This window comes from Lissotriton helveticus, chromosome 1_1 (genome assembly GCF_964261635.1).
Source record: "Lissotriton helveticus chromosome 1_1, aLisHel1.1, whole genome shotgun sequence".
Taxonomy (NCBI): domain Eukaryota; kingdom Metazoa; phylum Chordata; class Amphibia; order Caudata; family Salamandridae; genus Lissotriton; species Lissotriton helveticus.
In genome coordinates, this window is record NC_136057.1 from 1,278,913,837 (window position 1) to 1,278,935,563 (window position 21,727).

Below are 21,727 nucleotides of genomic sequence, written 5' to 3' on the forward strand. Positions count from 1 at the left end.
TCTCCGAGCCCCACCAGCGTAGAGCGCTTCCTGCGCAGATAGAAGGTGAGGTGGTGCGCCGGGGCGGGGAAAGGCCGGCCTTCGTTGGGCGGGACTAGCGTCTCTGCCACTCCCCAGTGACCCGGGAGCTGTAGCTGTGGGCGGGAGCCACCCTGAATGCGGAAGTCGGAGGGAGGTCCGTGGAGCCCCTGAGAGCCCCGTCGCTAACGAGAGAAGTGCTGTGCCCGACTGAATCGTATTTTGATTGCAGCCGATGTGAGGCGGGCCGTAGTGAATGCAGCGTTGTGAAGGAACTGTGAACTGGTATTCATTTGACTGTGCGCGAAGGTTGTGTGACCTCTCCGGCAGCCCGTTCATCAGTCTAAAGACTTTGAACTGGTGCCGCCTGTGCTCTAGTGGTGCTAAAGCCCGTAGGCGCGCATAGACTTCACCGGCAAAAGCAGAGATCCTATCCTGGTGACCACCGAGTGCAAATTATGTATTTACTGTGTTTCCTTGCCTTTTAGATATACGCGCATATGCCTTGAGTGATTATTAAAGAGTCCCAAACCTGCCCAGCGAGTACCTCATTGCCCCCAAAAGACCGTGGCCAGATTCGTGTGCCTCCCCGGCCCCCCCCCCCCCGGTGGTGAACTGTGATCGATTTATCAAGTCGCGAGGCGAGAGCAAGTTCGCCGCGACCGCGATCGTCAGCTGTGCCCCCTTCGCGACAGGTGCCTCTAGAGGGGAGCTCGGACGTCTCCGAGCCCCACCAGCGTAGAGCGCTTCCTGCGCAGATAGAAGGTGAGGTGGTGCGCCGGGGCGGGGAAAGGCCGGCCTTCGTTGGGCGGGACTAGCGTCTCTGCCACTCCCCAGTGACCCGGGAGCTGTAGCTGTGGGCGGGAGCCACCCTGAATGCGGAAGTCGGAGGGAGGTCCGTGGAGCCCCTGAGAGCCCCGTCGCTAACGAGAGAAGTGCTGTGCCCGACTGAATCGTATTTTGATTGCAGCCGATGTGAGGCGGGCCGTAGTGAATGCAGCGTTGTGAAGGAACTGTGAACTGGTATTCATTTGACTGTGCGCGAAGGTTGTGTGACCTCTCCGGCAGCCCGTTCGTCAGTCTAAAGACTTTGAACTGGTGCCGCCTGTGCTCTAGTGGTGCTAAAGCCCGTAGGCGCGCATAGACTTCACCGGCAAAAGCAGAGATCCTATCCTGGTGACCACCGAGTGCAAATTATGTATTTACTGTGTTTCCTTGCCTTTTAGATATACGCGCATACGCCTTGAGTGATTATTAAAGAGTCCCAAACCTGCCCAGCGAGTACCTCATTGCCCCCAAAAGACCGTGGACAGATTCGTGTGCCTCCCCGCCCCCCCCCCCCCCCCCCCCCGGTGGTGAACTGTGATCGATTTATCAAGTCGCGAGGCGAGAGCAAGTTTGCCGCGACCGCGATCGTCAGCTGTGCCCCCTTCGCGACAGGTGCCTCTAGAGGGGAGCTCGGACGTCTCCGAGCCCCACCAGCGTAGAGCGCTTCCTGCGCAGATAGAAGGTGAGGTGGTGCGCCGGGGCGGGGAAAGGCCGGCCTTCGTTGGGCGGGACTAGCGTCTCTGCCACTCCCCAGTGACCCGGGAGCTGTAGCTGTGGGCGGGAGCCACCCTAAATGCGGAAGTCGGAGGGAGGTCCGTGGAGCCCCTGAGAGCCCCGTCGCTAACGAGAGAAGTGCTGTGCCCGACTGAATCGTATTTTGATTGCAGCCGATGTGAGGCGGGCCGTAGTGAATGCAGCGTTGTGAAGGAACTGTGAACTGGTATTCATTTGACTGTGCGCGAAGGTTGTGTGACCTCTCCGGCAGCCCGTTCGTCAGTCTAAAGACTTTGAACTGGTGCCGCCTGTGCTCTAGTGGTGCTAAAGCCCGTAGGCGCGCATAGACTTCACCGGCAAAAGCAGAGATCCTATCCTGGTGACCACCGAGTGCAAATTATGTATTTACTGTGTTTCCTTGCCTTTTAGATATACGCGCATACGCCTTGAGTGATTATTAAAGAGTCCCAAACCTTATTTTGTGCTCAGAGAAGCCGTATACCTGGTCTTTGAAAACAGCATAAACTGTAAGAGTTATCTTTCCCATTTGAAACGTATTGCAGATGTAATGATTCTAAAGTATTTAATTGGTGGCAGCGATACCAGAAGAAACATGTGGTTGTTTATTTAAATGAACCAATATTTATTCTGATATTTATTCTGATATTTATACTGATATTTATCCTGATATTTATTGTGATACTCATCCCTGAAGTTATTCTATTTATTAATACTATTTATTACCAGAACTGTATGACCAAAAGAAATGTATATGTGCTTTCCCAGTCAACCCTATTTACAACAAAGAACTTTTATATAAAGGAATCGTATTTTTCTACAGCAGTGGTGTGGTGTCCTTCTTTTTGGTGTGGATGTACAAGGAGTTATTATGGGGTCAGAGCCGGCTTAACACTACAGCCTTCACTTGCCTTGTCACTTGAGCCAAGCTACCCCCTTTGTGCTTGGCTTGCCCATCGCAGGTCCAACACAGAGCAAGCCACATGCGAAAGGCAAGACCGATGTTGCTCATAGTAGGAGACAAGGTGATACTAAAAGACCGACACCCAAACTGGAAATTCCGCACACCGTACGAGCCCGAGGTGTGGGAGGTCGTCAATGTCCATGGCACCATGGTATCGGTGTCACGGGGTGCCCGAGTGGTCACGCGGAATACCTCATGGTTCAAGAGAGTTCCGAGAGAACCCCGGACAGTTGGGCATCACGCTCACGATGCCGAACATGGAGAAGAATCAATTGTAGAAGAGCCCTCTCAGTACCAGATCGAGGCAGCGCCGTCACCTCCACCGACAGCGCTAGAAGTCCCTGCCAACCACGGCAGCAATACCTACAGCCAAGATGCCTCAGCGGGTCGCCCAGGAGGATAGGAGGCGAGTGAACACCCCCGGAGCCAGAGGTACAGCCTCCGACCAAACCCTTCTCCAAGCCAGAGACTGAAGGACTATGCATGGCGTCTGAGCAAAGACTGAAAGCTCCTGCACTTGGGACTATGTATCCGAAAGATTGGAGGGATGTAATAACGGTGCCACCTGGCCCGTTCACACACTCACGCATGCACACCCCGAGGGCGGGCTCGCCCGAGGGTATAAATAAAAGGGCGCAAGACCGCACGGGGTCTTTGGCCCAGAGTATAGTAGCGTGTCTGTGTGCTTATTGAGCATGTTCAGTTAGGCCCGAATTAGTGGCATAGCCCTACCCTATCCCCCAACACACCAGACACCACAGGTTATACCCTTGTGGGAGTGGATAGGATACACTCTTTGTTCTTGTAGTTTGAGTTCGTATGATCTACTATGTATACCTCTACTACTCAAGGCCAGCCTGCTAGGATACTGTTATTTTTGCGTGGCCATCGGGGAGCTCCGTAACTGATCCTTCATGCTTGATGTATCCACTACCACTAATTTAAGGGAATCAGATAGTGCACTCACTATTGTCTTGAGGGCTCTAACTTTCTTAGTTAGATCCATAATCTGCCGTTTTAATTAATTGATGTGACCTTCTTCTGTGGTCAATACTGAATTAATGGGTAAATTAAGCAAGGAGGATGGTTCTTGTGTCCATGACTAAGTATATTTACCCGCCATTTTGATCATTCAGGGATGGAATTACTGGTATTATAGGGTTGCAACTATTAGTGTTGCTTTGATTATCCCTATGCCTGTCCCCTTGCAAGGGGTGTGCTGACATAAACCTTTTTATGGAAATGTACCCTTGCTCCTGGATGGGCCTTCCCCAGTTGTTTTCACCTTTACCCCTTTTCTCTCTGGTTGTACTTGAATTGATGTATTATCCTTGGGGAGCATCTTTTGTTTTGTATGATCAGAGCGTATTAGTGTTTCCACTTCCTCGATCAGATTATTGACTTCCTCCAGGGTGCCCTTTTCCTTGTCCCCCACTTTTGTTTTGGGTCTTGATGATCCCTGGGCTTGATCTATTGCCTTGCATTTCCCCATTGGATAAATACCCAAATGGATACCCAAGTGAAATAACTAAATCAGGTGGGCTAGCTGGAAATGATAACCCACCACGATGTTAGGTGCTCACCCAACTGATTGAGTTAGTTGAATAAGTAATTACCAATTCTCTTAGATAGTCACAAGCGATGCAGCCACTAGAAGGGGTTTGACAGCACCAGTACCTTAGATCTGAGGAGGAACCAAGAGAGTGGGCCCAGCCCGGCCTCCTCCAACTGATTGCGGGCGAAGAAGGGCCAGGGCATTGCCAAGACGCCCCCGCACGTTTCCTGCTTTGCGAGAGCCAGAGGTTGCAGATAAGCGCCTCCAGGTGGGAGTGATTCTGATTCGGGCCGCAAGAGGTGCTGGGACTTGTAGGCTCCTGTCCCTTCTCCCCTCTCCGCAGAATACAGGGTAATTGGTATTGTACATCAAAGGTCTCTGACAATAGACAGCTAAGAACTGTCTATAAGAAATAACTAATAAGTGAAAACGAACTAACATATTGAAATGCAAAAGAAATGCAAGCAGAATTATGAGTAAGCTCTCCTGTGGATTTTGGTTTCAACAATCGAAAATGATTGCAATGGGGAGGGAGTTATAGCTTTCAATGCTAGAACCAACATTTAGTGAATAAAACAAAGATATGAAAATGGCAAATTATTCAAACTATTGAAAATCATTAGAAAATATGGCTTAATTAAAACAAAACCAATAATTGCTGGGTATTCTGCAATAAGGATGTGAATATTTGCTCTCTTGAAACTTGTTTTGGGAAATTAAATTAGATGTCAAGATGTTTTAATTAATCAGCAGGACAAGATGGGATTTAAAAGGTTTATGAGTTTGATAAAAAACATTATTAGTCGACAGTTTCAACCGCTCTGAGTTTCAATGTAGCTCAGTATGCGTTTAAAAAAAAAAGCTCCTTATCTTCATTGTACTTATTTCTTTGTAAACAGCTCTGAAGATCTGCACATCACGTTTTTCGTCATAGATATCCTTATTTAAATATTTCACAGCTATGTATTTACATATTTATTCTGCTGCCCAATATGGCTATTCACCTGTTTCTGATAGCATGCTTATAGTTCATATGTTCATTTATTCGTTTAAATGATTGGTGCATTGTGTAAACATAGTGGTTTTAGAATGGAAGTGACTTCTCATGTTCCTCTACACACCAGCCATAATGAATCACATGGCTGATTTTTCCCAAACCAATTGTTTGAATGATATAATTGATATCACCTAGGCGAGAGAGGGCAGGACTTCGATTCCAGGACAATCAGGGAGCATAACACTTATTCATAGAACGGCACCAAGGCTATTCTCTCAGAAAACTGACGTTACAGAGTTATTATTTGCCCTTTGCCTTATTTGCCTTTAACTCAGAGACAGGGCAAGTATTGGAAAATAAATTATGTTTAGGTAGGTACAGCAATGCAATCACTATGCCTAAATACTGAACCTTCATAACCTGGAAATTGCTAACGCAATGCTTAGGCATTTAGAGCTCCTAAAAAATGTACCTCGTACTATGTTGTCTTGTTTTCAGAATTTTTCCATTTTATGTTTTTGCTTTGCTACATTTGTTTCGCTTGTTGCCTTTCAATAAAGCGTTACAAATAATGCAGATTTCTTGTGTGTGTAACCCTTAGCAACCAACATATTACCTTGGTTACCCTTAGCAACCATCAATTTCTGCTACCAGAGAATTGATCCAGCGGCCTATAGAAAATATATCATAAACAACGCTACCCAACTTCATAACCTAAAAACAAAATTCTATACTAAATTATGGACCCATTTATAAACCTGACATATTTTTGGGCCTACTGAATCAGGTGGTCGGATTAAATCTATATACACCTAATTTACAAACTATATACAATATTAAACATTAGCGGAAAGAATATTGTCATTATAATAAATCCTAACTATTTAAACGACCACCTTTGGTGACGTGATCTAGCTAATAGTAACCTACACTTCTGAATAATCAAGACCAGCTCGTTTGTCAAAAGTAAGATTTTATTTACTAAATTATGGTATTTCAATTGATAGTTTTATAAAAGAAATTTATTAGCATTGAAGCAAGCATGATTGTAAAGAAATGTGAGAAAATTACAATTTAAGCAATTGAATCAAAGTTAAAGTAAGTATTTAAAGTTTAGCATTTCTAAAACCTAAGTCCCTAACTGAGCTAAATAGATAGAAATTAAAGTAAAGTTCTTTGAGGATTCTTACGTGCTCCACGCAATGTCCGACAGCACTTCACCCTCATCGGAAAGTCAGAAAGCAGCAGCCAGCCCATCCCTAGGGGCATGACTTTTTATACCTTTCTACACTAACTAAACTACGCAAAGGAAAGTTTTCAGAAATCTTCGACGTCCCATTGGCTGAGAGTGACAAGTGACATGTCACCCACATTTCAAATCTTCCATTAGGTCACTTTTCTTAAGGACCATTGTCCTTTCCAAATGCAACCAGGAGCTTCCTAGGTTTGCAACAAATGTACAATAATGTTCTCACTGCTTCCAATTGACTTCCGCGGATGCCAAGTTAAGGGCTGACAAAATGTTCTTTTTCGACCTTGGCCACGTCCGACAGAATGATGATAGCACGTCAGTTTTTGCTTTGTGAATGCAGCTTTTGACGAACACTTTATTTCAGAATGGGCGTCTCGTGACTTTTGCAGAAGTAAAATTCAGCTTTTTGTAACTCGAGCAAACTAGGCCCAAAAGCAGGCAACTTATGCTTTCTAGTATAAAACAAACACAAGAAAAGTATTAATGTAAGAAATAATGTAGATTCTGTATTCACCCCAGGATTTACTAATTTATTAACCCACCCGATTAATCAAATGTTACCTAGCAAATGCAAACAAATAAAGCAGCGTTTATATCTACCAGTCTTCATTAATCCATGAGACTTATGTGTACCTAGAATAGTAGAAATGACATCTCACAGACAAGGAAAAGCAAAACAAGCACATGCTTCTTTTAAGTTTGCAGCAGTTAGTAGTGACAAAAACGAAAACAATAAATTATTTTATTATTTTGCACGAACAAAAAGATGCAACAATTATGCACGTTTATGAGCACACATGTTAGTCCCCCCATGTGTAAAATTTAATCTAAGTTGTATTAGCACGACATATCACAAATCATTAATATTATTATTCATGTTATGGAAATGTGACTTCACGAGTTTAAACAAAATTTTGTTTTCTATCTCGCTCCATCAGGGAGAATGGTTGCCAGAACTCCCAACAATGATTCAAAATGCCTGGCAGCCTCTGGCCGGTAGGTCCCAGTACATGCCTAACATGCATTCTCTCCAGGTACCGTGCAAGCACTGTGTGGGCTATAACTTGTGTGTTCTCCCCGCTCAAACTGGTAAGTTGGTACATACCTGCACTTGCCTAAGGGCCTAGGGAGATCTACTGGGCTGTAGTCATGGTAAGGCGCTCATAACATAGCGGATAAAATTAGGAGAGTGCGGATGGCTTTCTTTCTAGCCATTGCTGGTGTCTTCTCAGATATTCCTAATTGCATAGTAAAAGACTCAAAGCACCTCAAGAGAAAACTCATTTTATTCTTTTCTGATAAAGTCTTTAATCTCGAAATACCAGTGCACCACATGTACACGCTAGGAACGCCCTGTCTGTCAGCACAGATCATGATGGAGTGTGCGTTGTATTCTTGTGAACTCTCTAGATTTCTGTTGGGGGTCTTTCCGAAGAGAGGACCGTCCCCGCTGCTTGCATCTCCTGAAGGCACTGTGCCGCAAACCGTTCACTCATTACTGGCATCTCCAGGCTACAGGCCTCATTGTATACATGGCCCCTGTTCTGTAGGATTCGAATTTGAACCACCTAGCTCAAACGCCACTAAAACGACTGAGCGCCAATCCTTCATCACCTTGTCTCTTCCCACCCACTTTGGCTCAATGAATTTTGTGGCACTCACCACATGTTGTTCTCTCACTTATTTTCTTCCCTAAATTCACCCCCCATTTTCCATCCTTTCCCCTCCTGTTGCTCTCTTTTTAACATCTGTATCCATGGGCTGAAGTCTAAGGTAATGACTGTAGTGTGGAACAGTGAGGCAAATACATTGCCCTGGCCAGCTTGCCAGACATCCCTAAGTCTCTGAGTCAATGTAGGAAATATGGCCACTGTTTCGCCACTGTCGGGAGCAAGTGAGGCACACATGACCAGCCTATTTTACTGTAGTAACTGCACTACCGGCCTATCCTTCTTTTGTACACTTGTTGGAACCACCCAAATAGACGACGTGATATCACTTGTGCAAGGCTTTTCCATCGGCAATGGTAATTCCGGTGTCAGTTCTAAATTAGTTTTGTACCATTACTGAATGTGGTGTAATGGTTTTTTTTTCCAGGCACCGACTTCTTTCCAGGAAATAGCCGCCCGGTTCACCCAGGAGGAATGGAAGATTTTGCGCCAGTGGCAGACCGACCTCTACAAGAATGTAATGTCAGAGATCCAACAAGCCGTCACTTCTCTGGGTAATGTTTTGGTCCATTCATTTAAAGAGATTCTATAAAGCCCATTGTATAGTTCCGGCTCAAGGGCTCAGATAAATTTTTATTTAATGCTTGATGAGTGCCAAAGAAGTGTAATTTGTAATAATGTTCACTCTTTCGGTCAACATTCATTTATTACCTGTATAAAAGAGGAAAGTGTACATGTGCATGGGCTGCAGTTACACTCCAGCTGTTAGTCTATACATGTTATTGTTTATTCTAGGCGACCAAACAAGCAGCAATATGACGCTCTTTGAGGTAATGTTTTTGCTTCATTAGAGCAGTGAAAATAAATCTTTCAAGCTATGAAAATGTCTCCTTGCTACACTCCAACATAGAGCCTGCTCTGCATTGAGCAAGTGTACCTAACACAGCAAGGTCAACCATGCTTGGGCTCTCTCCTGTGAAAACAAGAATGGTGTCTTTTAAGGCCTGCTCTGATGCTTGTAGACCAGGCTGGCCCTCAGATGCGAGGAAAGGGATTATATCTCTGCCTTTGAAATTACTTCTCAACACTCTTTTTAGGTCTCTCCTAGCGAAGCGCAAGCGCTGCATGCCTTGGCGAGATCTTTTGTTGTCGACTTGGTTGCCCCCGGACAGCAGATGGGCACGCGCATGGCATCTCTACACTTTCGAGCGCTCCCACCACGCGCTTTCACTTTTGCACGCTCGATCTCAGCCTGCATTTTCTGCGCTTGCCAAGTCAGACAATGACAAATAAGTTCTCGTACCTAAAAATGCACGCTGGTGCCAACCACCTGCAACCACTACTTAGATTAAGCACTGGGGCTTGTTTGTTGATGTTACAAGATCTCTATCATCACCTAACAGTAGTCTTGTGTCAGTCTGAGCCAGACACACGCCTGCGTCACTCTGTGCACTGGCACCACGCATTCTTTGGCACTGCTGCGTGTACAAGTCACCCCTTCGCCGCCCCGCAGCTGCTACCGGAGGGCGCGGCCCAGGGCTTCCTGCACAACTTGCTCTTCGTCACGGTAAGAGCTCCTCGGAGCATTGCATGTGTTGTGTTGTATCATCACTCAAGCTCAAAGATAGTCATGTATAAACATCACACCACTCTTGCACTTTTGGCTTTGCGTAAATGTATGGACGGGTAAACCTGGAGGTGGGCACACAGATCTTGTGATACATTTCAAACCATATTTCTACAGAAAAGGCGAGTTGTTTGGTTTGACTCGTAGCCTGATCACTTTCTGCTCGCGCGCTCTGGTTAAAGTTTATGTGGTAGCTGCAAACTTCATCCTTTCTGGGTTACTTTCAGTAGCACTTGATTGGCCAGGTCAGAAAATGGACATGCTGCTCTTTCGAGCGCCGTCTCCCCTCAGGCAGCATCAGCCAGGGCATCTATCACACACACACACACAGGTGTCTGTTAGCATAGTGGCATTTAACAGGTTTCATTTTCAGTTGTTCTCAGCAGTGTGTGCAACCGAGGATACAGCTGAGATTTAAAGTCGATGCAGGAGAGATGTTTTGAGTTCTGTACTGCTTTAGGTGCCCTTGCATTCTAGCCCAGTTGACTTCATCCGTTACCCTGCACCCACCTCATCTTACTGGGGTGTCTGCACTCCTCGTATCTCCTAGCAGTCCTTGCACTGCTGTTCAAGCTGTGTGCGCTCTGAGGGGGCAGCTGTCACTGCTGCCTATCAAGTACCAGTTGTGGGTGAACCATTTGCACTGCTGTTTAAACAATGTATGCTGTGTTTTTATTGGGTGGGGGGCATTTTTCACTGCTACAGCCTATTACTACTATGTATAAATTTGCACTGTTGTGCAAGGTGTGTGCAGATGTTGCTGATACCTGTTGTGTGTATACAGTTTGCGCTGCTGTCCAAGCTGTGTACTTTGAGGTCACTGCTCCTTCCTGTCCCTCCCTGTGTCCATCAGGCCCCTTCTGCTTCCATTTTCAAACGGGCCATTGTTTCACAAGGTAGCGTACTACCCATTTGCGCATACAGTAACTCGCTCCTCTCACTCGAGCAGAGTGGTCGCTCCCAGTGTCCCCTGCCTGCACCTGGTATCGTTGGACTTGCATTTCCTTTGCTGGAATTACTCCTGACTATTTCATATTGCCTGCGTTTAGCCTGCTGCTCGCCGCTTTAGCTGCATTTGCATATTTGTCATTTGTCAAATTCATATTGCCTGCGTTTAGCCTGCTGCTCGCCGCTTTAGCTGCATTTGCATATTTGTCATTGAAAGTGTACTTTGTACTCGGTTTGCGCGTCTGTGCTCCCCCCTCCGCCTCCATTTTGTTTATTTGTTGTTATCGTCCTCGTGGACCCGCCCCGCCTCCCAGCTGAGACGCCCTCCCACTGAATAGAACAGCGCTCTCCTCCCTAAAGGCGCCGTGACTCGCTCCTCTCACTCGAGCAGAGTGGTCGCTCCCAGTGTCCCCTGCCTGCACCTGGTATCGTTGGACATGCATTTCCTTTGCTGGAATTACTCCTGACTATTTCATATTGCCTGCGTTTAGCCTGCTGCTCGCCGCTTTAGCTGCATTTGCATATTTGTCATTTGTCAAATTCATATTGCCTGCGTTTAGCCTGCTGCTCGCCGCTTTAGCTGCATTTGCATATTTGTCATTGAAAGTGTACTTTGTACTCGGTTTGCGCGTCTGTGCTCCCCCCTCCGCCTCCATTTTGTTTATTTGTTGTTATCGTCCTCGTGGACCCGCCCCGCCTCCCAGCTGAGACGCCCTCCCACTGAATAGAACAGCGCTCTCCTCCCTAAAGGCGCCGTGACTCGCTCCTCTCACTCGAGCAGAGTGGTCGCTCCCAGTGTCCCCTGCCTGCACCTGGTATCGTTGGACTTGCATTTCCTTTGCTGGAATTACTCCTGACTATTTCATATTGCCTGCGTTTAGCCTGCTGCTCGCCGCTTTAGCTGCATTTGCATATTTGTCATTGAAAGTGTACTTTGTACTCGGTTTGCGCGTCTGTGCTCCCCCCTCCGCCTCCATTTTGTTTATTTGTTGTTATCGTCCTCGTGGACCCGCCCCGCCTCCCAGCTGAGACGCCCTCGCCCCTCCCCCTCCACCATCCATATATGCCCACTGCATCAACGCGCAGCGTTTACGCGCAGCGACCCCGCCCAATCCGTGCCGAAGGTGCGCCAAAGGTAAGCCCGTCTACGCCCGTCCGCGCCTGGACCGCGCCCAGCGCCAGACCCCCTGCCCCTCGCGCTCCCCAGCCCTCCCGCATTACCTATGATGCAGCCACCCTCCTAGCCCTTAACCCCGATCGCTCCCCCACCTGCGTCCAAGCCGCTCCTGGACACACCCATGGACCTTTCTCCTGCTACTCCTGCAAATTCAGCGGCACCGACAACATCTCCACTACGATCACACCACAGACTCTCGACCCCAACCACCTACAGTGCATCCTTCTCAACACCCGATCGGTCCACAGACACGCCATTGACCTATGGAACTTACTAGACACCATCTCTCCAGACGTCGCCTTCCTAACAGAAACTTGGATGAACGCTTCCTCCGCCCCAGACATCACCATTGCCATCCCTGAAGACTATAAGATCACACGCAAGGACCGCGCCAACCACACAGGAGGAGGAATCGCCATCGTCCATAAGAAATCAATCCGCATCTCTACCAGCTCTGACGCCAACCTCGCTAACTCCGAACACCTTCACTTCCAGATCCACATCGATCCCAAGACCACACTCAGAGGCACCCTCCTCTACAGACCACCAGGACCCCGCGCAAAATTCAGTGAAGACATCACGGACTTCATCACCCCACACGCGCTCCCCTCCAAAGACTACATCCTTCTGGGAGACCTCAACTTTCACCTCGAAAAGATCAACGACCGCAACACCGCCACCCTCTTAGACAACCTCGCCAACCTCGGACTTAAACAATTGGTCACTTCCCCCACCCACATCGCAGGTCACACACTCGACCCCATCTTCACCTCCAGCAATCATGTCTCCATCAGCCACACTACGGACCTCCTCTGGACTGACCACAGCTGCGTTCACTTCACCTACAACAAGCCGAAACCCACCAACCACCTCCAACCAACTCTGCAAAGAAACTGGAACAAAATCACCTCGGACCAGATCTCCGCCTCGCTCCTTCTAAACGCCCCAACCCACTCTTCTAACGCAAACGAAGCCGCCGCCAACTTCACCCTATGGTTATCCAACACCGCCGACACCGTAGCACCACTGAAAAAACGTCAAAGCAAACCTGGCAGCAAAAAGGCCTCATGGTTCAACGATGATCTTAAGAAGTCCAAGAAACTCTGCCGCTCCCTTGAAAAGGCCTGGAAAAAAGACCCAACCACTAACACCAAGGACGCCTTCAAAAACGCCACCCGCGAGGAGGAGCTTGGCGGGCATCCGAGATGGCCGCTTGAGCACAGCGCTCTCCGGACCCTCGCCGCCCCCGGCATTTTATCCTGATCAGCCTGGCACCTTTCAGAAATTGATTTGGATCTCTTATTCCTGAGATATGATGGTCTGAACTTTTGGACTCCGCCCTCGAGGTGCGCCCGGGACGGGGTGCGGTTCTGTAGCCGTCCTGGAATTGAACAACAACGGCAGGAGATCTGGCCTTGTGGGTCCCCCTTCCTAAGTTTCGGTTTCGATTCTGTTCCGACTTGGGCCACGGGTGTGCCTATCGAGTTGCGGCTGAGACCTGGAGGCGGATCGGCTGTTGGGTTTACCTGCGGACTATTTGCTGGCTTGGCGACCTCTACCCGAGTTGTGCCCCTCATTTTTGTGTACTTTTGATCCTGTGCTTTGGGTGTCGGGCCCGTCGACCCTGGTGGCTTGTCCTGTGACGCATCTTCAAAATGGCGGGCAGAGGGGACAGAGAGACGCGCAAGACGAAAGCACCACTGCGCGGAGCCCCGGTTCAATCAAATGTCATGGACCGCTATACTCATTCTAAGGGGTCCCCCGGAGCTGCCCTGCCTGGTTCTAGTACAGCGTCCGAACGAGTTTTGGAAGAGTCGGCGGAGCCCTCCCTACAGGACATCATGGGCGCCATCTCGGGCGTGAGGGAATCCACCGGCCTACAGTACGAGGCCTTGGCCCATAAACTTGACACCGTGGCTATTGAGGTTAATCTTATTCGTGCTGATCTCGGCAAGACGAATGAGAGGGTGCAATCGTTGGACATTAAATCGTCCAGCCTCACGAAGGACGTCTCGGAGCTCCAGACAGAAATCGGAAATCTCCGTCGGGTGCACGACTTCATGACCCGACGTCTGGAGGATTTTGAAAATAGGGCACGTCGCTGCAATGTTCGCCTGGTTGGTGTACCGGAGAACCCTGAACCCCACTCGGTGGATCTCCTGGTTGAGGATCTGGTCTTGAACCATCTTGCCCCTTCCGGCCTTACGAAGTTCTTCACGGTGGAACGCGCACATCGTGTTCCAGGGGGCAAGGTTCGGCCGGGAGCCCCGCCGAGACCCATTGTAGCGAAGCTTTTTCACTATAGAGACCGGGACGCTATCCTGCAGGCCTCACGGGCGAAGGGCCCGGTGGCCTTTGAGAATGCTACGGTTAACTTTTACCCGGACTTTTCCCAACAAGTTCAGAAACAACGGATGGAGTTTCGTGGGGCCAAGAAACGTCTTCGGGATCGGGGCTTACGTTATGCTATGCTCTATCCCACCAGACTTCGGATCGAGTATAATGAGCGTGCCCTTTTCTTTGATCGCCCAGATGCTGTTAATGACTGGCTAGACTCCTTGCCTGACCGTGCTCCTGAGACTGAATCCACCGCTCACCCTGGTGGTGCCGAGGGTGGTGTGGAGATCTGACTGTTTGGCTCACATGTTTTATTTTGAATACATTTTCAGGATTGTTGACCGGCGTTCCTCTGCATTGTGCTTATTTTATCTTTCTTTTGTTACTTTTCGTTCTTGATGTTTGTCAGGGGCGGGTGGAACGGAGACCTTTCCTCCTCCGGGGTCTTTGTGTAGACTAGGGGTTATGGGGCGACAGGCACACTGCAGGTTGGGGTGGCTCTTTAGCTTTTTGCAGGGGTGCAGGGTGGGGGGTGTTTCCCTTCAGTTTGGGGGAGGGGGGCTGGGAAGTTCTTTCTTTTTTGTGTGTTGTTTTCAAGGCGAATTGCTCCTGTGTCTGCTGCTGTTTCTGGTGTCTTGCTCGTGGATGAGGGGTCTTGGCTCGGGTGGTTGGGATGGGGGGTAGAGGGTTGAAATTTGTTTCCTGGAACGTTAATGGCCTGGGAGATCGTATTAAGCGCAGTGTGGTCTTGAATTGTATACGACGTTTGTCGCCAGATATTGTTTTCATGCAGGAAACCCATTTGATTGGTAATGTTTGTAATGCGATGAATAGATGGGGCTACCGCCTTGTGGCGCACTCGGGGTTTACCTCCGGATCTAGGGGTGTGGGTATCCTTGTTCGAACCTCCCTCCCCCTAGCGATTGACGAGGTGATTCAGGATGACCGTGGGAGGTATACTGTCTTGGTGGGTAGATATGAGGGCCGCACCCTATCTCTCTTTAATGTTTATGTTCCCCCGGGTTTACAGACTTCTACTTTCACTGATTTGGGCCGGGTTTTGTTAGATCTCCCTGAAAGTACTCTCTTCCTGGCCGGTGATTTTAATTCGGTGCTTTCCGGCCTTCACGATCGCCATCCCCCTAGGGATACTCCGCAGGCTCAGCAGTGGTTGGGTGGGTTTCTAGATACCTTTGGCCTTGTGGACTGCTGGCGACTTTTGCACCCCACTCAGCTCCAATACACCTTCCATTCTGGGGCTCATGGCAGTCTGTCTCGGCTGGATTATTTCCTGATGCCCGCGGCCCAGTCGTCAGCGGTTCGCGAGATTTTGCATTTGCCAAGGGGTATTTCTGACCACTCGCCGCTCTGGCTTCGTTTCGAGGTTGGGGTGGAGACAGCGGGCCGAGTGGCTCCAATTAACCCATGGTATCTTTCCTCTCCTGAGACTCGTACCCTCTTGCTCAAGTCCATAGATGCATATTTCCTGGAGAACGAGGGGTCGGTCCCTTCGGCTGTGTCCCTGTGGGAAGCCTTTAAAACTGTGATTCGTGGACAGGCCCTCTCCTTGATTGTTGAAGCCAAGAAAGCCGGGAGGAGGGAGGTGGTGGACCTTGAGGGGGAGATCTCTGCTTTGGAGGATGATTTGGAATCTGGTGTCACGCCTGAGAAGCTCCATGCCCTGGGTCTAAAACAGTTTGCATATAAATCCCTGGTCACAGACGCTGCTAAGGTGATGTTTCGTGAGCAACAAGGCAGATTGTACGATGTGGGTGATAAGGCGGGTAAACTCCTAGCGTGGTTGGACAAGAAGGAAAGAGTTAATCGTGTGGTGCCTGTGATTCAGTCTGCGAGTGGTGAGAATGTGACTGATCCGACTGCCATTGTTGATCGTTTTGCGGAATATTTCCGTGTTGTATATGCTCCCGTGTCTGAGAGGGACGTGGCTGACTCCCGCTTACTCTTGCGCGATATCACTTTGCCCTGTGTCACCGACCTGGACCGTATTGCTTTGGACTCCCCTTTTACGAATGATGAGATAGCGACTGCTATCCGTTCGCTCCGTTCGGGCAAAGCGTTGGGCCCGAACGGGTTGCCCATTGAGTTGTACAAGCTACGCCCCGATAAGATGGCGCCGTATCTTCGCGCCATGTTTCTAGAATCTCGTGAACGTAACATCCTTCCCTATGATCAGCGCCTGGCGACAATTGTCGTCATCCCTAAAGATGGTAAACCACGTGACCTCTGTTCCTCATATAGACCCATATCCCTGTTAAATGTTGAACCCAAGGTTTTGGCAAAACGTTTGGCGACTCGTCTCCTTTCGGTTCTCGGGGATTTGGTCCATCCGGATCAGTCTGGCTTTATCCCGCATCGCAACACTGCTTTGAATCTGCGACGCCTTCACGGCGTGATGGCGAGGGCGGGGCCTCTGACTGAGCCGGCCATTTTGGCGTCCCTGGATGCCTCTATGGCCTTTGATACTGTGGAGTGGCCCTATCTATGGGCGACTCTTGAGAAATTCGGATTCGGGTGCGAGTTTATTAGCTGGATTCAGTTGTTGTACGCGGAACCTCTGGCACAAGTTGTGGTAAACGGTAGAGTGTCGGCTCCCTTCTCCTTGGGCAGGGGTACCCGTCAGGGTTGCCCCCTGTCCCCGTTGTTGTTTGCGCTCGCTCTTGAACCATTGGCGGCCTGGCTCCGGTGGGAACCGTCCCTTAAAGGGATTCGCTGGGCCCCGGACTTCGAAGACCGCGTCTCGCTTTATGCGGACGACATCCTTTTGTACCTTACTTCCCCTCGCAAGTCTTTAACTGTTTTATTTGACGTTCTTGTGTCCTTTGGCGCTAACTCAGGCCTCGTCATCAATTGGACTAAATCCTGTGTGTATGTTTTGTCTGGTGTCTTGCCTCCGTTGCCGAGCAGACTTCCTCTTCAGGTGGCCAGGGATGGCTTCAAATACTTGGGGGTTTTTGTTACCTTGGACTCGTCCCTTCGTTTTGATCGTAATCTCCTTCCCCCGTTACTTAGGCTACGTTTGGACGTTGCCCGTTGGCGCAGACTTCCCCTGTCTCCCCTGGGTCGGGCGGCCCTGTTTAAGATGATGTCATTGCCGCGGTTTCTCTATGCTCTCCAGAATTATTTTGATCCTATCCCTAAGTCCTATTTTCGGGAGATTGAGAGCCTTCAGAGGCAGCTTATTTGGGATGGGCGTCCGCGCATTGCTCTCGCGAAACTTTCCATCCCGTGGTATGATGGGGGCATGGCGCTCCCCGATATTAAGAGATATTACTGGGCTTCCCATCTGTCCGCTATCAATCACGCTATGTTTTCGCCAGGTCGTAATCCGGCGTTTGAAATGGATAAACTTCAGCTTCCGGGAGGTGACTTTAACAGAGTGCTTTATTCTCGCTCCGCTGGGCGCCATCTTGTGGGACCTACATTGACTGCTTTGACGGTGTGGCGTGCCGCGAATGTGAGCTTGGGCTGGGAGGATCGCTTGACGTTGGCGACGCCGCTTTATGCTTCAGAACGTCTGGGCGGTCTTTGGTCTTCCAAGGGTTTCGACCGTTGGGACATGATTGGGATTTCCAAGGTGGGGGATGTGTACTCTAAGGGTTCTGTGCGTTCGTTTCAGGCCCTCCAGGCTGACTATGGCCTGAGTGGTCGGGAATTCTTTCGTTATTTACAGCTCAGGCACGCCCTGGCTTCGGTATTTGCTCCTGGTGAGATTCCACCTGACTCTTCCCCCCTTGAGGACCGTATCCTTGATGGACATCTTCCTGATAGCACTATCTCCCTGATCTATAAAAAGTTGATTAACAATCGGTCCGACTTATTGGCCCGACTTCGGGAATTGTGGATGGGAGATGGGTTAGAACTTGATGATGAGGATTGGCAATCAGCCCTCTCCTCCCCGAAGGAGGTGGCTATTCCGGCTCGTCTCCGTCTGGTTCAATTGAAGATCCTTCATCGGGTGTACGTGACGGGACCGCGACTGGTGGTGATGGGCTTTTCCTCCGATGGATTGTGTAAGCGTGGGTGTGGTTTGCGTGCTACTTTCCTGCATATTCTCTGGGAGTGCCCGATGGTGGCTGCTTATTGGGCGGCCGTGCTTGAAGTGATGGCTGTGGTGACAGGTGTGTCCTTGTGTCCGGAACCTCGTCGATGTCTTTTGAATGTTTGGGAGCCCACGGACTATTCGGTGGCACAGACTAGATGGGCCACCCTGGGCTATATGGTTGCGAAGCGAGACATTGCACAACTCTGGGGGGCCTCCAGGCCCCCTGACCTCTCGAAATGGGAGGATAACATGGATTGGTCCATGTTCCGTGAGAAAACTGTGTATGTGGCCAGGGGCAGACCCAGGGCATGGGTGAAGATGTGGGGTCACTGGAACGACTACCGTGGCGACATTTGTACTCCTCCCCTTGTGGGCACTGTTGGGCTTGCCCTGTCTCCATAGGCAAGCGTTCTTGGAACCTTTCATATAGGGGTTGTGCTGGTCTCTCCGGCCCTCCCCCTCCCCCTTTTTTGTACTGACTTCTGTGTCCCTCCCCCCCCCCCCTCCGAGCTCCTCAGTGCTTAGTGTTTTGCTACTGTACTTCTGTTGCTGTCCCCCCCCTTACATCCATTGAGCTGACCTTCGGTACTATACTTTCGCCTTTTGTGTGTGTTTGTTCTTTCATATAAATAAAATCTGTTTTTGTCCTGTAAATAGAGCTGAGTATTGCATTGTTGATTGACTTTTACCTCTGCGGGCATATATGATATGTGTCTACTCCTCTTTTAGCGGCCGGCCCGTGTGGTTGTAGGCCCATCCTTGTACTTTTTTGCTTACTCAAATAAAGGTTTTAAAAAAAAAAAAAAAAAAAAAAAAAACGCCACCCGCACTCACCACCAACTAATCCGAAAGGCCAAGAAAACAGCATTCAAGGATCGACTTGACAACAACGCCCACAACAGCAAGGAACTTTTCAACATCGTCAAGGAATTCACCAACCCTTCAGCCAACTCCAACGACATCACCCCCTCCCAAGCCCTCTGCGACTCCCTAGCCTCATTCTTCCACAACAAGATTGCAGACATCCACAACAGCTTCGACAACCAACCCGGAAACCAACCCACCCTACCACTTGCTGAACATTCTCCCCCCGTGAACACCCTTAACGACTGGAACCCAATCTCAACTGAGGACACAATCCGCCTGATGAATTCCATCCACTCAGGATCCCCCACAGACCCATGTCCTCACCACATCTTCAACAAAGCAGACTCCGTCATAGCACCGCACCTCCGAGATGTCATCAACTGCTCCTTCAACTCCGCCACCTTCCCGGAAGACTGGAAACACGCTGAACTCACCGCCCTTCTGAAAAAACCCACAGCGGACCCCACCGAACTCAAAAATTACCGCCCCATCTCGCTCCTTCCATTCCCGGCCAAAGTCATCGAGAAAGCTGTCAACAACCAGCTCGCCGCCTTCCTCGAAGCCAACAAATCCCTCGACTCCTCACAATCCGGCTTCCGAGCAAAACACAGCACTGAAACCGCCCTCATCGCAGCAACAGACGACATTCGAACTCTACTGGACAATGGAGACACAGTCGCCCTCATCCTCCTCGACCTCTCTGCAGCATTCGACACAGTCTGCCACAGCACCCTTTTACAACGCCTCAATAACATCGGAATCCAAGGAAAAGCACTTGAATGGATCACCTCGTTCCTCTCCGGAAGTCCGCCTTCCACCATTCAAGTCCGAGGCCACTGAAGTCATCTGTGGCGTACCACAAGGATCCTCACTCAGCCCCACCCTCTTCAACGTTTACATGAGCCCCCTCGCGGCCATCGCCCGCCAACACAACCTCAACATCATCTCTTACGCGGATGACACTCAACTAATCCTTTCTCTCACCAATGACCCTAGCACCGCCAAAACTAACCTACACGAAGGAATGAAAGAAGTTGCCGAATGGATGAAACAAAGCCGTCTGAAACTGAACTCAGACAAAACAGAAGTCCTCATCCTAGGTACATCCCCCTCTGCATGGGACGACTCCTGGTGGCCGGAAGCTCTCGGAAAAGCACCCATCCCGACAGACCACGCACGTAACCTAGGCATCATCCTGGATTCTTCACTCTCAATGAACAGACAAGTCAGCGCCGTATCCTCTTCCTGCTTCAACATTCTTCGCATGCTCAGAAAAACATTTCGCTGGATCCCCACCGAAACATGGAAAACAGTCACCCATGCTCTGGTCACGAGCCGACTGGACTACGGAAACACCCTCTACGCAGGCACTACCGTTAAACTCCAGAAGAAACTCCAACGAATCCAAAACGCCTCAGCCAGGATCATATTAGACATCCCACGCAACGAACACATCTCTGGTCACCTTAAAGACCTCCATTGGCTACCCGTCAATAAGAGGATCACTTTCCGACTGCTAACCCACGCACACAAATCACTCTACGACATCGGACCAGAATGCCTCAACTCACGACTGTCCTTCTACACCCCCCCCCGCCAACTACGATCTTCCAGCCAAGCCCTCGCCACGGTACCTCGCATCAACAAGACCACCATGGGAGGCAGATCCTTCTCATACCTGGCTGCTAAAACATGGAACTCACTCCCCGCTTACCTTCGCCTTACCCAGAACCACCTAGCATTCAGAAAGCAACTTAAAACGTGGATATTTGACAAGTAATCCTCCTCCCCTCCTAAGCGCCTTGAGACCCTCTGGGTATGTAGTGCGCTATATAAATTCTATGACTTGACTTGACTTGACAGTATTGCACCTTTAATCCTGCTTTTGATAGATCAGGCTAATTTGTACTGCCTTAACACACAATAGTGCCTTACCATACAGACTTTTGTTCGACCTTTGTTCACCCTGTTTCCCTTCCCATACAGTCTCTCCACCCTCCATTCTGTGACAAGCTGGTCAAAAACAAACGTTGCTATGCATGGACACTGTATGTGTTTAAACCACTATTCAAAAAATACATTGATATGCATAGATCGCGTTCAGTTACTGCGTCTAGCCACAGTGCTACCATAATCCTCTTGCAACACAGCATTATCCTACTGGGCACTCCCTCCCTCTCTGTCTCCATCAGGCCCCTTCTGCTTTTATTATATGCCACTGCTATTCGTTTTTCCATTTGCTTGCTCGCTCGCTCCTTCCCTTCCCATACAGTCTCTCCACCGTCCATTCTGTGCCAAGGCTGGTCAAAGGCAAACGTTGCTATACACAGACACTGTATGTGTTTTAAGCCACTATTAACAAGCATTTGCAATGCAATAGGTCTCGCATTAACGCATGTTTGAGCTATTGACATTGCCAATAACAATTCATTTTATATTTGTTTTCGTTTTAAAAAACATAAATAAAAGGCATTGTCATTTACAATGGCAATAGCTTTAACTCGTGTAACTGCGAGACCTAATGCATTGCAAATGCTTGTTATTGAAGAACTGGGTGTCAAGTCCTTAGCGCTGCCCACACTCCTACCGTCTCCTTTCATCCTGCACGTCATGTCAAATCCCTAAACGTAGCTTTTTAAAAATATCGTAGTGAAATAAACCTAAGTGGGTTGAAAAAGTAAAATTGTGTCGT

The 21,727-nt window shown here is 49.2% G+C and overlaps 1 protein-coding gene across 1 annotated transcript in view; it reads left to right on the forward strand.

Moving 5' to 3' along the window:
- The window catches only part of LOC144822764 (uncharacterized), a 156,683-nt gene that overhangs the window by 41,425 nt on the left and 93,531 nt on the right, over positions 1 to 21,727 (forward strand). Inside the window, exon 2 of the mRNA XM_078680634.1 lies at positions 8,444 to 8,570. Within this exon, the coding sequence (XP_078536760.1) occupies positions 8,444 to 8,570 (127 nt within the window). The remainder of the gene's footprint in view (positions 1 to 8,443; positions 8,571 to 21,727) is intronic.